The sequence below is a fragment of the Neophocaena asiaeorientalis genome, unplaced genomic scaffold (genome assembly GCF_003031525.2).
Source record: "Neophocaena asiaeorientalis asiaeorientalis breed wild unplaced genomic scaffold, Neophocaena_asiaeorientalis_V1.1 scaffold171, whole genome shotgun sequence".
Taxonomy (NCBI): domain Eukaryota; kingdom Metazoa; phylum Chordata; class Mammalia; order Artiodactyla; family Phocoenidae; genus Neophocaena; species Neophocaena asiaeorientalis.
The window spans coordinates 7036202-7051947 of record NW_020174013.1 but is presented as its reverse complement, the minus strand read 5'-3'; the positions used below and the strand labels follow the sequence as shown (position 1 = coordinate 7051947).

Genomic DNA, 15746 nt, shown 5'->3' with positions numbered 1-15746 from the left:
ACTCTCAGCCACTGCACCACCAGGAAAGCCCAGACACATTTTTCTTTTTAAGATTTTTTAGATGTGGACCATTTTTAAAAGTCTTTATTGAATTTGCCACAATACTGCTTCTGTTCTATGTTTTTTTGGTTTTTTGGCCTTGAGACATGCAGATCTCAGCTCCCAACCAGGGATCAAACCCACACCCCCTGCATTGGAAGGCAACGTCTCAACCACTGGACCACCAGGGAAGTCCCAACACATGTTTTAAAAAATATTTTTAGGGACTTCCTGGTGGCACAGTGGTTAAGAATCCACCTGCCAATGCAGGGGGCACGGGTTCGATCCCTGGTTTGGGAAGATCCCACATGCTGTGGAGCAACTAAGCTGTGCGCCAGAGCCTGCAAGCCACAATTACTGAGCCCTCATGCCACAACTACTGAAGCCCATGCGTCTAGAGCCCATTCTGTGCAACAAGAGAAGCCACTGTAATGGGAAGTCTGCGTACCACAGCGAACAGTAGCCCCTGCTCATCGCAACTAGAGAAAGCCTGCACACAGCAATGAAGACCCAATGCAACCAAAAGTAAATTAATTAATTAGAAAAAGTTTTTTTAAAGAAGTGAATTTAAAAAAGTTTTTTGCATAGTCAGAATCTTTCTGGTAACCTTTTTCCCTTATAATAAGTGACTTCCAAAAATTTGGATAAAGCAGAAAGAAGACAATAATAGTCACCTGTAAATCTGTCTCACAAAGATAATCATTATCAACATTTTGGGGTGTATATCCTTGTTTTTTTCTAGTGTTGTTTGTTCAGTTCCATCTCTCAGTATCGTAAAAGATATTTGTGTTATTAAAATTAGAGATTAATGTATAGATATATACAGTAATAACTTTTTGATAAATGTTATTTTTATTAAGAATAACCCAAATATTGTACTAGAATCAATTGTTCAGGGAATTTGATTGTATGGAAGGTGTAAGTTGATAATACAGTTCTTGTATTTAGTACTAGCAGTGTTTTTGTTCCTTACTGTTTTATCTAGGAACTTATTTTAGTTCTTTACTAGGAGCAAAATGGCTTTATACAAAACAGATGTATACTGTTTTATGAGCTCACACAAAGTAATTATCATTGGATAAAGTTAAAAATTTTAATTTCTCAAATCACCTCTAAAAAAGCATTAGTTAATAATCTCATCCACCTGCAGGTGGCAATGTGTTGTGCTCTCCCAGTACATTCAAACCAGCAAAATGGTTCATGTATTTAGATTCAATTTTTTTCCTCTTGATATAATAATTTTAACACTTGTGAGTTTTTCACCTTTAGATTCAGTGTTTTTCCTAGGAGATTTCAGGGGAAAGAGAATTTTGGATTTATATTTTGGGATATCTGGAAAGTTTTAGAGGCTTTATGTGTATAAGCTCTGTCATATTTTCCAGATTAGTAGTTTGCTCCTCCGTTCAGTGGACCACACCAGCATCCCCGAGTGGCTTTGGAACTGCTGCAGGAGCCTTTGTTGTGCTGATGTCTCCCAGTCAGCTCTCTTATTCCTGTGTCAGGGGACACTCACCATGTTGGATTGGCAGGATGGGAGGATGGGCCCCAGTGGGGAGGCCCTGCTCTTGGATACTGTGCGTGTTCTGTTCACCTTGAGTTCACAGTGAGTTTTGTCTCATATTTTGCTTTGCTTGTCAGACATTTAAAAGATGGCAGCTGAGCTGGCTTACTTAGTAATTCAATGAAAAGTGGTCAGGATAGGGCTTCCCTGGTGGCGCAGTGGTTGGGAGTCCGCCTGCCGATGCAGGGGACACGGGTTCGTGCCCTGGTCCGGGAAGATCCCACATGCCGCAGAGCGGCTGGGCCCGTGAGCCATGGCCGCTGAGCCTGCGCGTCTGGAGCCTGTGCTCCGCAATGAGAGAGGCCACAACAGTGAGAGGCCCGCGTACCACACACACAAAAAAAAAAAGTGGTCAGGATAATCTTAAATTAGAAGGGAGCTATGTGTAGGGAATGAAGTGGGTATGAAAGTAGAACAGGAGAAGATGGGATGATGGGAGAGAGAGAGAGAAATTATTGGTGCAGGTTAAACTGTAGCGAACACTTGTAAAATTAATTTTAACATTCAGTCTTGCATTAGATAATGCAAGCATTTAAAAAAAATTATAAACACTTCTATACATATAATGCTTTAGAGTTTACGAGTAACTTAAGCATAGGTAGTTCAGTGTGATCCTCATATGTCTGATAGATAGGATAGGAAATCTAATCTGTTGAATGGGTAAAGTGAAGCTTAGAAAAGTAAATGCTTACCTAATAGCATATTGCTTTTAAGCACCTAAGCGAGAAATGTAATGAGGTCTTCTGACTTCACTGGGTTGTATTTTGTATTTTTTTGATATAAGTTGTGCATATTTTAAAGTAATTTAAAAATTATTCTTCATACAGTTTATTGAGATATAATTTACATACCATATAATTCACCTATTTAAAGCATGTAGTTCAATTTTTTTTAGTATGTATATTTACAGGGTTGTGCAGCTGTCACCACAGTCAACTTTAGAATATTTTCATTACCCCAGAAAGAAGCCCCATTCCCACTAATATTCCCTAGCCCCTCAGTATATTTTAAAACACCTGTGAAACATGCATCTCAGTCAAAATAATGAACATTTCCATCACCTGCAAAAGTTTCCCTGTGTCTTTTTATGGATTAGTTTTTACGAAATGGAAAGATTCATATGCAAATTTGAGATCTGTTTTGGCTTTGTAATTTTTTGTTGTAAATTTAATAATGATTCAATTTTCTGATCATTCTTTATATTTTGTATTGATATTTTTAAAGTCTGAGTGATGATAAAATGAAATTCCTTTTACTAGTCAGTATAAAATAATATGACTCATTTTTCTTCAGGATCAAGGAGTCAACTCTGGAAATGTTTCTGTCTAGAATTTTGGCATCTTGGACTAATTCAGCTATACAAGTCCTTGAATCAAGTTCCCCAAGCCTAAAGGACCGTCTGAATGGGAATTCAGACGTGGTTAGGAGACTTTTGGAATATGTCTATACCCACTGGGAACATCCATTGGATGCTTTGAGACACCAAACCAAAACCATATTCAGAAATATTCTCCAAATGCACCAGCTTGCCCTGGAAGAGTCAGGTTCAGATTTGGCTGCTGATGGTTTCATTTTTCAACTGACTGAGAGTCTTCTGCGTTTGGAATGGCATAGTAAAGGAAAGTACACATGCCTTGGTTGTTTAGTAGATTACATAGGAATTGAACATATTTTGGCATTAGCTAAAACTATTCCATCGCAAATCTTAGAGGTGATGGGGGACCAGTCCTTGGTGCCTTATGCAAGTGACCTCTTGGAAACCATGTTTAAAAGTCATAAGAGTTGTTTGAAATCCCAGGCTGTTGACAGCACTTGGATTGACAAGTGGCATGAGACTTGGGTTTCTCCTCTCCTGTTTATACTGTGTGAAGGAAATCTGGATCAAAAATCTTACGTGATTGATTATTACTTGCCAAAATTATTGAATTGCAACCCTGAAAGCTTAAGCTACATGGTAAAGATTCTTCAGACTTCTGCTGATGCTAAAACTGGTAAGAAAATGAATTTTTTTGTTTTAGTAATTTCTAGTTAGGATGCTTAAGTTTAGGTACCTAGGCAAATTTAAATATTATCATTTCTGTTAATAGTAAAGGAGGATATTAAATACAGAAATTTTGGATTGAAACGAATGTTCCTGTACCTAGCTGAATAGAGTTTTTTGGCTGAAGTCATTTCTAAGACTAAGGATTGATCCCAGTTATGATTATGAGGTTCCCTTTATTACTAGGTTTTAATTCATTTTACCAAGTTTTTATTATTTGGTTGTCAGACTGGAGTAAACGTTTGTGTGTTTTATATAATTTGCTTATTCAAGTGATTGAAATAGTAATTAAAAATTGTTTTAGGCAAGGTTAAAGACAGGTAAATTGGCAGTAGCAAGTATTTGTCTCTGGGAAAGAGATAAAAAATTTAGAAGCATGACCCCAGGAAACAGCTCTCTCTCTCATTTAGAATAAGCATAAACATCCCACTGAAACTCAGTAACCTTGAAAGAATCACTGCATTGAAGCATAATTTAGTAATTAAGATGTAAAACGATGATCCTGACTCCTCATGTAAATCTTAAAATTATCATATTCTGTTTAACAAAGCAGGAATATGGTACCCTATACCACATTTTAAGAGTATTTCTAACTAAAATTTAAGTTAAAATCTTTCAATCCTTCAAAGAATAACCATGAGATAGCTGGAAAATTTGATTCCTGTACACAAAAATGAGCCTTATTTATAATTTTTAAAAAAAATAACCCTTTTTTTTTTTTTTTTTTTTTTTTTTTTTTTTTTTTTCGCGGTATGCGGGCCTCTCACTGTTGCGGAGCACAGGCTCCGGACGCGCAGGCTCAGCCGCTCCGCGGTATGTGGGATCTTCCCAGACCGGGGCACGAACCCGTGTCCCCAGCATCGGCAGGCAGACTCTCAACCACTGTGCCACCAGGGAAGCCCCATCCTTGCATTTTTGAGAAGCCATCTAAAGCTGAGGATCCGTGAATCTGTTCTGAAGCTAGGCAGTCTTTATTATAAATCAAGGTGTCCTGTGAGCCAGAGCTCCCTGTCCCCTTAGTAACGGCTGATGTCCTGGCCTCTGAAAGCATCAGGTTCTTTGTGATCCCCCTTTTATCTCCTTTGCTAAGAAGAAACAGTAACTCCAAAATATGCAGAGAGGTTCAGTGTTTGTTTTTAGAGAAATAATGGTCTTTAGCCACTGAAGTGTTTTTCCTATTTTCGGCTGAAAGTCATTTTAGTTATTTTTATTGTTTTAAATATTGCTTCATGGGCTTTCCTGGTGGCGCAGTGGTTGAGAGTCTGCCTGCCAATGCAGGTGACACGGGTTCATACCCCGGTTCCAAAAAAAAAAAAAAAAAAGATAAATATTTCTTCACTTGATTTTTTTCCTGATTGACTTGATGGTCTATTTTCTAACTGTCAAGGGAAAGGTAAAAATATTAGCCAAAAATTATGATTTTTTTAAGTTAACAATAAGTGGATTATGCTTACTGAAATTATTGATTTAAGAACTATTAAATCCTTTTAAATAATGATTTTATAATAGAAACACTAATTCATGTTAGAATTTAGCTTAAAATATGATTTTTGTTTCTTGAAATGTTAACTGGAAACATGTGAATTTTGTAGTTTTTAAATAGCACAGTGGTGGTCTTTGTTACTGTGTTTTGAGCCAAGAGTAATCTTTTCCATCCTTAGGGTCTTATGACAGCAGAGGGGCTCTGGGAGCTTTGATGGCTTGTCTACGAACAGCTAGAGCTCATGGACATCTTCAGTCTGCAACTGATGCCTGGAGGGACCTTGTGTCCAGTGCAAGAATAAAGCAAGGCTTAATTCATCAGCACTGCCAAGTAAGTAAACAAAATAACTGGGAATTCATACATGCGGTAGATCCCTGATTCATTTATTCATTTAACAGTGCAATATAGAAGCCCCTACATTATGCCCAGCACTGTTTTAAGGGCTCCATAAGAAGGATGAATAGAAAGGGAAGAGTATAGACTTTGTACTCAGGCTGCTTAAAGTTTAGTTGAGAGAATAAGGAAACCTGCCTAAGACAACTGGAAACTCTTAGAAGACAATGCAGATACAAGTGTACCTTTATGCATAAAGACTGGGGAAGCTTAGAAGAAGAGATTGATCTGAGTATAGATGGTGGTTGAGTAGGAAAGTGATAAATGTGATCTGAGGAGGGGAAGCACTGGCGCCTACTCAAAATGGAAGGACACAATAAACAAGGGCTGAAGGGTGACTAAAGACATCGTTTGGCAGGACTGGAGTATTTTGTCCATTTTATGGAAGCCTCTAATGCTTGGTTGAAGACTTCAGATTTTATCCAGTTGGTAACTGGGAAGCAGAGCCACTCTGCCTTTAGCCAGGAAGTGGCATGAATGGAAACAGAGATGAGTTTCCAGAGTGAGAGCAAAAAGAAACCAGTGAGATGTTCAAGACAGTAATTGGAGAGTGAGATGATGTGGTGCTGGGGCAGAGTGGTTCACTGAGAAAAAAGAATGAAGTTGAGCATTACTGTGGAATAAGAATCTCTAAGATTTTTGACTTTAATAAAATACCCAATTTACACATTTAATAAAATAATTTTATAGGAAATAACCACAGGAACTTTGGGATTATGGAACCTTTCTGAAGTACACATGGGTAAACTGAGATTTACCTTCCCTCCCCCGCTCCCCACCTTTGGTAGCCTGTGTAAATAATTAAACCCGTCAAGTGGTTTAGGCTTTGCTTTATTTCATTGAAAAATTAACATTTTATTGCTTGGTGTATTTTAGGTACGAATCGATACGTTAGGCTTGCTTTGTGAAAGTAATCGAAGCACAGAAATTGTTTCCACAGAAGAAATGGAGTGCATTCAGTTCTTTATCACATACAATCTTAACAGTCAGTCTCCAGGAATGCGGCAACAGATTTGTTCTCTTCTTAAAAAGGTAAAATTTCTCCTCAGAAAGTGTAGGAAAGTGGTGAACTTTGCTCTGGAATTATTTTTAAAAAGAGCCCAGATCCGAGGAGAGTGTGGGAATAAGGGTCATGGGATTGGAGTACCACAGCTCTTCATGGCCCTTCTGTGAACGCTTTGTTCTGTGATTCCATAAAGTTCATATTTGGGGTTAAAATCCAGGGTGAAAAGTCCTTTCACTTTGGTGTAATAAGTCAGCCTTGAACTCTTTTTTTGAAAGGAAAAAAAAAAATCTAGCACTGGAGTTTTCAGGGTATAAGTTATTTTAAGAAAACTTTAGTAAGAGGAGGAAGGATGTCTTTGTATTTTTATTGTTCCTGTAAGTGCCTCAAGAAATAGTCATTATTGAATAATTCAGCTTGAATTAATCACCTGATACACTTCTAGGGTGAAGAGTGGGTAGAGAGTAGAAGTGAGTATATCATCTTTAGGTTCATGCTGACCTAAAGGAAATAGAACTGTGGCTTTATGACTGTGGATTCTGATTTGCAGTAATATTTGGTTTTTGGTTTTTAAAATGTAAAGGTTAATTTTCTGTTGAGTTTAAAAACCAGTATTCCCCTTGCCTGACATTTTAGTCTAAAGAATTTAGAAAGTTCTTCCTTTGCGTTTTAAGCTGATGTTTAAGGTTAATGTGGCTTATGTATGCTTCATTTTTCTTCTTCTCAAAGTTGTTTTGTAGGATACAGGAAAGTTCTCAGGTACTTTATAAACTGGAACAAAGTAAATCCAAACATGAACCAGAGAATGAGTTAACCAGACAGCACCCTTCTGTATCTTTACAGCAATATAAGGTAGGTGATAAATTTCTAGATATACAGATTTTTAAGAAACCTAAAACAATTTTGAATAAACATTAAAGAGAAGTAAATACTCTCGGTGAATAGTATTTCTGTGCTTTTTTCCTTCAAGCTGGGTTTTACATATTCCTTCTAGTGCTTTGGAACCTCTCTTAAGGTAGCCTGAGTTGTGGAACCAGTGCTGGACTTGAAGTCTGTTATAGAATAACATTCTGGGAAAACTGGATAGCTACATGTAAAAGAATGAAATTAAAACACTCCCTAACACCATACACAAAAATAAGCTCAAAATGGATTAAAGACCTAAATGTAAGGCCAGACACTGTAAAACTCTTAGGGGAAAACATAGGCAGAACACTCTGACATAACAAAACACTCTTTGATATAAATCAGAGCAAGATCCTTTTTGACCCACCTCCTAGAGAAATGGAAATAAAAACAAAAATAAACAAATGGGACCTAATGAAACTCAAAAGCTTTTGCACAGCAAAGGAAACCATAAACAAGACGAAAAGACAACCCTCAGAATGGGAGAAAATATTTGCAAATGAAGCAACTGACAAAGGATTAATCTCCAAAATTTACAAGCAGCTCATGCAGCTCAATATCAAAAGAACAAACGACCCAATCCAAAAACGGGCAGACAACCTAAATAGACATTTCTCCAAGAAGATATACAGACTGCCAACAAACACATGAAAGGATGCTCAACATCACTAATCATTAGAGAAATGCAAATCAAAACTACAATGAGGTATCACCTCACACCAGTCAGAATGGCCATCATCAAAAAATCTACAAACAATAAATACTGGAGAAGGTGTGGAGAAAAGAGAACCCTTTTGCACTGTTGGTGGGAATGTAAATTGATACAGCCACTATGGAGAACAGTATGGAGTTTCCTTTAACAAACTAAAAATAGAACTACCATATGACCCAGCAATCCCAGTACTGGGCATATACCCTGAGAAAACCCTAATTTGAAAAGAGTCATGTACCACAATGTTCATTGCAGCTCTATTTACAATAGCCAGGACGTGGAAGCAACCTAAGTGTCCATCAACATATGAATGGGTGAAGGAGATGTGGCACATATATACAATGGAATATTACTCAGCCATAAAAAGAAACGAAATTGAGTTATTTGTAATGAGGTATCGGATGGACCTAGAGACTGCCATACAGAATGAAGTAAGTCAGAAAGAGACAAAACAAATACCATATGCTAATACACACATATATATATGGAATCTAAAAAAATTAAAAATTGTTCTGAAGAACGTAGGGACTGGACAGGAATAAAGACTCGGACATAGAGAATGGACTAGAGGACACGGGGAGGGGGAAGGGTAAGCTGGGACAAAGTGAGAGAGTGGCATGGACATATATACACTATCAATTGTAAAATAGATAGCTAGTGGGAAGCATAGCATAGGGAGATCAGCTTGGTGCTTTGTGACCACCTAGAGGGGTGGGATAGGGAGGGTGGGAGGGAGACACAAGAGCAAGGAGATATGGGGATATATGTATATGTATAGCTGATTCACTTTGTTATATAGCAGAAACTAACACACTATTGTAAAGCAATTATATTCCAATAAAGATGTTAAAAAAATAGAATAATATTAATGAGCTAACCCTCGATGTTTTACAGCTTATGTGAGCCAGATGAATTTAGTACTTTAAAAAAAGGTAATTGGCAGCCATGATTCCTCCATGCCTCCCCAGGGTAGATGACTGCTGCATCTGAGTGTGTTTCCCCTTTCATCTAACATGATTTAACAGTAGCTTGATGTTTGTGACTCCTGGCCCATGGTCCAGTTACAGAGCTTCCTCTCTATCCTGTTTTTTGGAGTGAACTTGAAGAATAGGACTGGATTTCAGGGCACCAGGTTAATGTCATGGATGGATCCCCAGTTATAGCAGCTCCAGTCTGGGCCAGGGCTCAGCTTGACAACCTTCAATTTCTGTCCCATCGGAACAGAATGAGCTTTCACTGGTTTCTTACTCCAAATCTTTCCTCTCAGAAGCAGATGCTTATTTTCTCCTAACACCCAGATAGAGGACAGAGCTCATGTATTTTATTTCATTTAGGGAAACAAGTATAATAAGTGATATATTGGAAGCATGCTATACTTACTACCTACTAAAGGTTAAAAATCATCTAAAGAAGAACATTCCTATACAAAGGCTGAAATCAGCTTCATCTTCGTAAAATCTCAACAACAAAAGATGAGAAAGTCACAACCTAAACTTGAAGGACATGATTAGTAACAGTTCTGCCACTGACTACTTGGCTTACTTTCATGAGTCTACTTAGCTATAAGTGGGATGAGTAACCTCTCTGAAAAGGTTGGTTTTGAGGATTAAACAAGAAATGTTCTTTGCAAACTCTAGATCACTCTAAAAAGCCTTCCTGAGCATCATTAAAAGTAACTAGAGTATAGAGCATTTACTGTGTGTGTGTAACAGTTATGTTTTAGCCCTTTTTAGATCATTGCTAGATGATCTCAGAAACACCTTGCTTCTTTTTGCAGGGGATAAAATGACATTTGTGAAATCTCAATTAGGTACTTAGAAACACAAAACTGATTTTGTGGTGTGACATTCTGAATTTTCATGTATGCGTGGTTTCTTCGTTTTGCTTATGAATATATATTTTTTGAAAACTAGTCGTTTAGAGTCTTGATCTGAGTCAGTCTCATAGTTCTGATATTTTCTCCCACCTGTAGGCTCTTGTGGCTTTTGGAGGTTGCAACTTCGGAACTGTTGTATCATCGTCATTAGAATAGTGGGTGTCATGTGCGGTGTGTGGTGGACTCAGTGCCAGTCAACAGACTAAGTGCTGGGAGAAGAGAAGGCTATGAGTGGGAAAAGGTGTCTTCTAGTCTAGTGAAGGAGGTTATTTTCATACTCTAGTATAATAGAGTACTTAAAAATATGTTAGCTAGAGTACTTTCAAGTATAAAATGCTTTAGATCCGTGTTCTCCTCTAATCTTTAATAACGAAGCTGTGAGATGGGCATTATTATCCTCACTTAACAAGTGAGATAAGTGAAGCTTGGAAAAGTTGAATGAGCAAAACTATCCAAGGGTCCTCAGCCAGGAAGTGGTAGAGCCTGACTACAATCTATATCTGCTCTGGACAACCAAATCGGAATAGTTTCTTCCCTAGTACCAGCCTGAGGGAAGGCTTGGAGGTAAGAGAGTACAGGGAAAATTTGGAGAATGGTGAATTCACTAGTATGAATGACATATAAGATATTTGAGGGACAGAGGATTTTTTTTTTGGCCACGCCCCACAGTATGTGGGATCTTAGTCCCCCAACCAGGGATCAAACCCATGCCCCTTGCATTGGAAGCACAGAGTCCTTTTTTTTTTTTTAACTCTTTGTTTTTTTTAAAAAATATTTATTTATTTATTTGGCTGTGTCGGGTCTTAGTTGCGGCACGCAGGATCTTTTGTTGCAGTGCGCAGGCTCTTTCTTGCGGCGTGCAGGCTTCTCTCTCATTGTGGTATGTGGGCTCTAGAGTACACGATCTCTCTAGTTGTGGCACATGGGCTCTAGAGCACTCGGGCTCAGTTGTTGCAGCATGCGAGTTCTACGGCATGTGGGATCTTAGTTCCCCAGTGAGGGATCGAACTCGTGTCCCCTGCATTGGAAGACAGATTCTTAACCACTGTACCACCAGGGAAGTCCCCGGACAGAGGAATTGAATAATGGAAAATGAGTTAGAAAATCAATTTGGGGATGGGTAGCAGAGAGTTTTGAATGCTAGGCCATGGTATCTGGAATCCCCACCAAGGGACATTAAAAGGGACTAGAGCATATGTTGAGCCCTTACTATGTGTGTAGTACAGTGTGTTCAGGACATAAATGTCTAAATTGTGGTTCCTGCCTCCATTGTGGTTACAGTCTGGTTGAGGGAAAGAACAACTATATCTGAAAATACAATTGACAGTGCAGTTAGGATAAGATAAATCCTAAAGGATGAACTTGTTGCCATTTAATGTGAATACTATACTACTCATTTATAATTAACACTAGTTTAACTAGGATATTTTCAATAACTACCCTATTCCTTTGAAACCCAATAGAATTAATAAACTAGTAAACTCTTACTTAGGGCTTGTAAGGGCCTACAGGATAAATCCCCAAGATTGTATGTCCTTAACCAAGGAAATGAATGCAGGAATCCTATCTAAAGATGGCTGGGACTAGGGCTGCTTATATGCTGCTTAGTTACAAATATATGTTGTCAGGGCATAGCAGTGTATGAGAGGCTTGAGAATCACAGCTTTTCCTTATATGTTTTTCCTTTGGTCTTATGGAGAAATTATTATTATTTTTTTTAATTAGAGGAAGAAGACTTTATCCTGGATAAACTGTTTCCCACATTGCTTTTTTTATTGCATTTTACTAAAAGTTTTCATTTCTAATCATTTGTATAAACAGAAAGGTAGAATAGGAGTCTCAGAGAGGCAGATAGAAGACAGTGGAATAGCTAGATCTTTGTCATGAAATATGTCATTATAGCCAGATACCAAGTATTTATCAAATGTATCAAGTAGTATATATTGGATATGTCTTTGGTCATTTTAAAACTTAAAAAAAAAGTATATATACCTTTGATGCCTGAATGCTTCTGGTGAAGAAAATCAATATTCATATAACTAACACAAGTCAGGGCAGAATGGATCATGTTTTCACCAGAAAAATGTTTTTTCTCGTCTGGACTACATTTAGAATTGTACTTTTTGTTGTTGTTGTTGTTGTTTTTTTAACTTAAATCAGGTATAATTGACATAATAGTTTCAGGTGTACAACACAGTGGTTAGACATTTGTATATATTGGGACATGATTACCACATTAAGTCTAGTTAACATTTGTCACCATACAAAGTTAGAAAAAGTTTTTTTTCTTAGCAACTTTCAAATATACAATGTAGTAGTATTAACTATAGTCACTCTACTATACATTACAGCCCATGGCCTATTTATTTTATTTTATATCTGGAAGTTTGTATCTTTCGACTCTATTCACCCATTTTTCCAAATCCTCCCCCACCCGACCCCTGGCAGCTACCAGTCTGTTCTCTGTATTTATGAGGTTGGTTTTTGTTTTTGTTTTTAATTTTTTAATTCTATATAAAAGAGAGATCATTAAGTCTTTGTCTTTTTCTGTCTGATTTATTCATCTGTTTATCCATCCTTGGACACTTATGTTGTTTCTATATCTTGACTGTTGTAAATAATGCTGCAGTGAACATGGGGGCACACATATCTCTTTAAATTAGTGTTTTCGTTTTCTTCTGTACTTCTTGTTGACTCTACAAAGATAGGGTTCACTGAAGTCATGAGCTCATGGTCAAGGGTGCCAATCTGAATTGTCAAGTAAAGTGAACAACTAATATTGTTTTAAAAAATCTTTTCTCTCTAAATTAGAAAAAATATCACTCTTCAGAGTAATAGTAGTGATACTTTCAAGATAAGCTATTGTGAGTTAGCTCAATTATATTTACTGTAATTTTTTTTTTTTAGAATTTCATGTCATCCATTTGCAACAGTCTTTTTGAAGCATTATTTCCTGGCTCTTCCTACCCAACTAGATTTTCAGCTTTAACCATTTTAGGCTCAATAGCTGAAGTTTTTCCTGTGCCAGAAGGTAAGTTTTCAATCATGTTTCGGGAAAGTATTTGTTTTCTTGCAAAACATACTTTTTCAATATTTTGTTTTACTTGAAGTTTCAGGTTTGTTGTGTTTTGTTTAGATTCTTATCGAAGGTGTAAGTCTCATTATATAATTCTTATTTGGACATAATTCAATTTGCCAGTAAGGGGCATAAGGGAGAGAAACTTTACAGTGATTGTTATTTGCTGACCCGAAACTAGAGTTTTCATGGATTATGCTTATTATGAGATGAGTTGCTGCCCTCATTCCCCTAATTTGTATGTTGCTATTTTAGGATAGTGCCCAATCTGTTCTCTAAGTTTAAAAAATTAAAATAATAATAGTTTCTCTTATGTATAACATTCCTCAGTGAGTCTCTGTGGTTAAAATGTGGTTTCCCTTATATGCTGTCTGTTTCATAAGTCCGAATCTGGTTTTGGAAGGACAATATAAGGATGTCATTTCCAGGCATTCTGGTTTAATCATACCCTTTGTATCTCCTCTGTGGGGTACTCAACAGGATGAATATTTAACTTCTTTCTTTGCGTTGTTTTATTTTCCTTTTTTTTTTTAAGGTTTTTAAAATTTTTATTTATTTATTTATTTTTGGCTATGTTGTGTCTTCATTAATGCACACAGGCTTTCCCTAGTTGCCGCGAGCGGTGGCTACTCTTCACTGCACTGCATGGGCCCCTCATTGCAGTGGCCTCTCCCGCTGCGGAGCACAGGCTCCAGATGCACGGGCTTCAGCAATTGTGGCTCGCGGGCTCTAGAGCACAGGCTCAGTAGTTGTGGCGCACAGGGCTCAGCTGCTCCGCAGCATGTGGGTTCTTCCCAGACCAGGGCTCGAACCCGTGTCCCCTGCATTGGCAGGCGGATTCCCAACCACTGCACCACCAGGGAAGCCCTTATTTTCCTTTCTGACAAGAAATGATTCTTTTTATCTCCATACATGAATGTATGTGTATTTTAATGATGATTTCTTGTTTGTGCTCAGTCTTGCTTGACGGTGGACAAAAGTAGGTGTACTTAGGTAGGTAGGCAAAAGACCTATACCCCCCAAAACTGTAAGACACTGATGTAAGTGTAGGCAAAAGACCTATACCCCCCAAAACTGTAAGACACTGATGAAAGAAATTGAAGATGACACAAACTGATGGAAAGATACACCATGTTCTTGGATTGGAAGAATGAATAATGTTGAAATGACCATACTACCCAAGGCAATCTACAGATTCAGTACAATCCCTATCAAATTACCAATGGTATTTTTCACAGTACTAGAATAAAAAATTTTTAAGTTTGTATGAAAACACGAAAGACCCCCAAACAGCCAAAACAATCTTGAGAAAGAAGAATAGAGCTGGAGAAATCACTTTTCCTGACTTCAGACTATACTACAAAGCTACAGTCATCAAAAAAGTATGGTACTGGCACAAAAACAGACACACAGATCAATGGAACAGGATAAAAAGCCAAGAAATAAACTGATTCACTTATGGTCAGTTAATCTGCAACAAAGGAGGCAAGAATATACAATGGAGAAAAGACATTCTCTTCAATAAGTGGTGCTGGGAAAACTGGACAGCTACATGTAAACGAAAGAAATTAGAACATTCCCTAACACCATATACAAAAATAAACTCAAAATGGATTAAAAACCTAAATATAAGACTGGATACTATAAAACTCTTAGAGGAAAGCATTGGCAGAACACTCTGACATAAATTGCAGCGATATTTTATGGGTCCGTCTCCTAGAGTAATGGAAATAAAAACAAATAAACAAATGGGACCTAATTAAACTTAAAAGCTTTTGCACAACAAAGGAAACCACAAACAAAATGAAAGGTCAACTTACAGACTGGGAGAAAATATTTGCAAACGATGCTACAGCCAAGGGATTAATTTCCAAAATATACAAACAGCTCATATAGCTTAATATCAAAAGAACGAACAACTCAATCAAAAAATGGGCAGAAGGCCTAAATAGACATTTCTTCAAAGAAGACATACAGATGGCCAACTGACACATGAAAAGATTCTCAGTGTCACTAATTATTAGAGGAATGCAAATCAAAACTACAGTGAGGGCTTCCCTGGTGGCGCAGGGGTTGAGAGTCCACCTGCCGATGTAGGGGACACGGGTTCGTGCCCCGGTCCAGGAAGATTACACATGCCGCGGAGTGGCTGGGCCTGTGAGTCATGGCTGCTGAGCCTGCACGTCCAGAGCCTGTGCTCCGCAACAGGAGAGACCACAACAGTGAGAGGCCTGCGTACCGCAAACAGCAACAACAGCAACAACAACAACAAAAAAAACTACAATGAGCAGGAATTCCCTGGCAGTCCAGTGGTTAAGACTCTGCGCCTCCACTGCAGGGAGCCTGGGTTCGATCCCTCCTCAGAGAACTAAGATCCTGCAAGCCCAGGATTTTTTTTGGTGTGGCAAAAAAAAAAATACTACAATAAGGTATCACCTGACACCAGTTAGAATGGCCATCATTAAAAGGTCTACAGATAATGAATGCTGGAGAGGGTGTGGAGAAAAAGGAAGCCTCCTATACTGTTGGTGGGAATATAAATTGGTGCAACCACTATGGAGAACAGTATGGAGATTCCTTAAAAAACTAAAAATAGACCTACCATATGGTCCTGCAATCCCACTCCTGGGTATATATCGGGAAATGACAAAAACTC

At 37.9% G+C, this 15746-nt stretch overlaps 1 protein-coding gene across 4 annotated transcripts in view; it reads left to right on the top strand.

Moving 5' to 3' along the window:
• THADA (THADA armadillo repeat containing) overlaps positions 1-15746 on the top strand; it is a 307233-nt gene that overhangs the window by 19268 nt on the left and 272219 nt on the right. For all 4 annotated transcript variants that reach the window (XM_024753496.1, XM_024753497.1, XM_024753498.1 and 1 more), the window contains 6 exons: positions 1422-1642; positions 2894-3591; positions 5303-5454; positions 6394-6549; positions 7250-7372; positions 12922-13045. In XM_024753496.1, the coding sequence (XP_024609264.1) occupies positions 1422-1642; positions 2894-3591; positions 5303-5454; positions 6394-6549; positions 7250-7372; positions 12922-13045 (1474 nt within the window). The remainder of the gene's footprint in view (positions 1-1421; positions 1643-2893; positions 3592-5302; positions 5455-6393; positions 6550-7249; positions 7373-12921; positions 13046-15746) is intronic.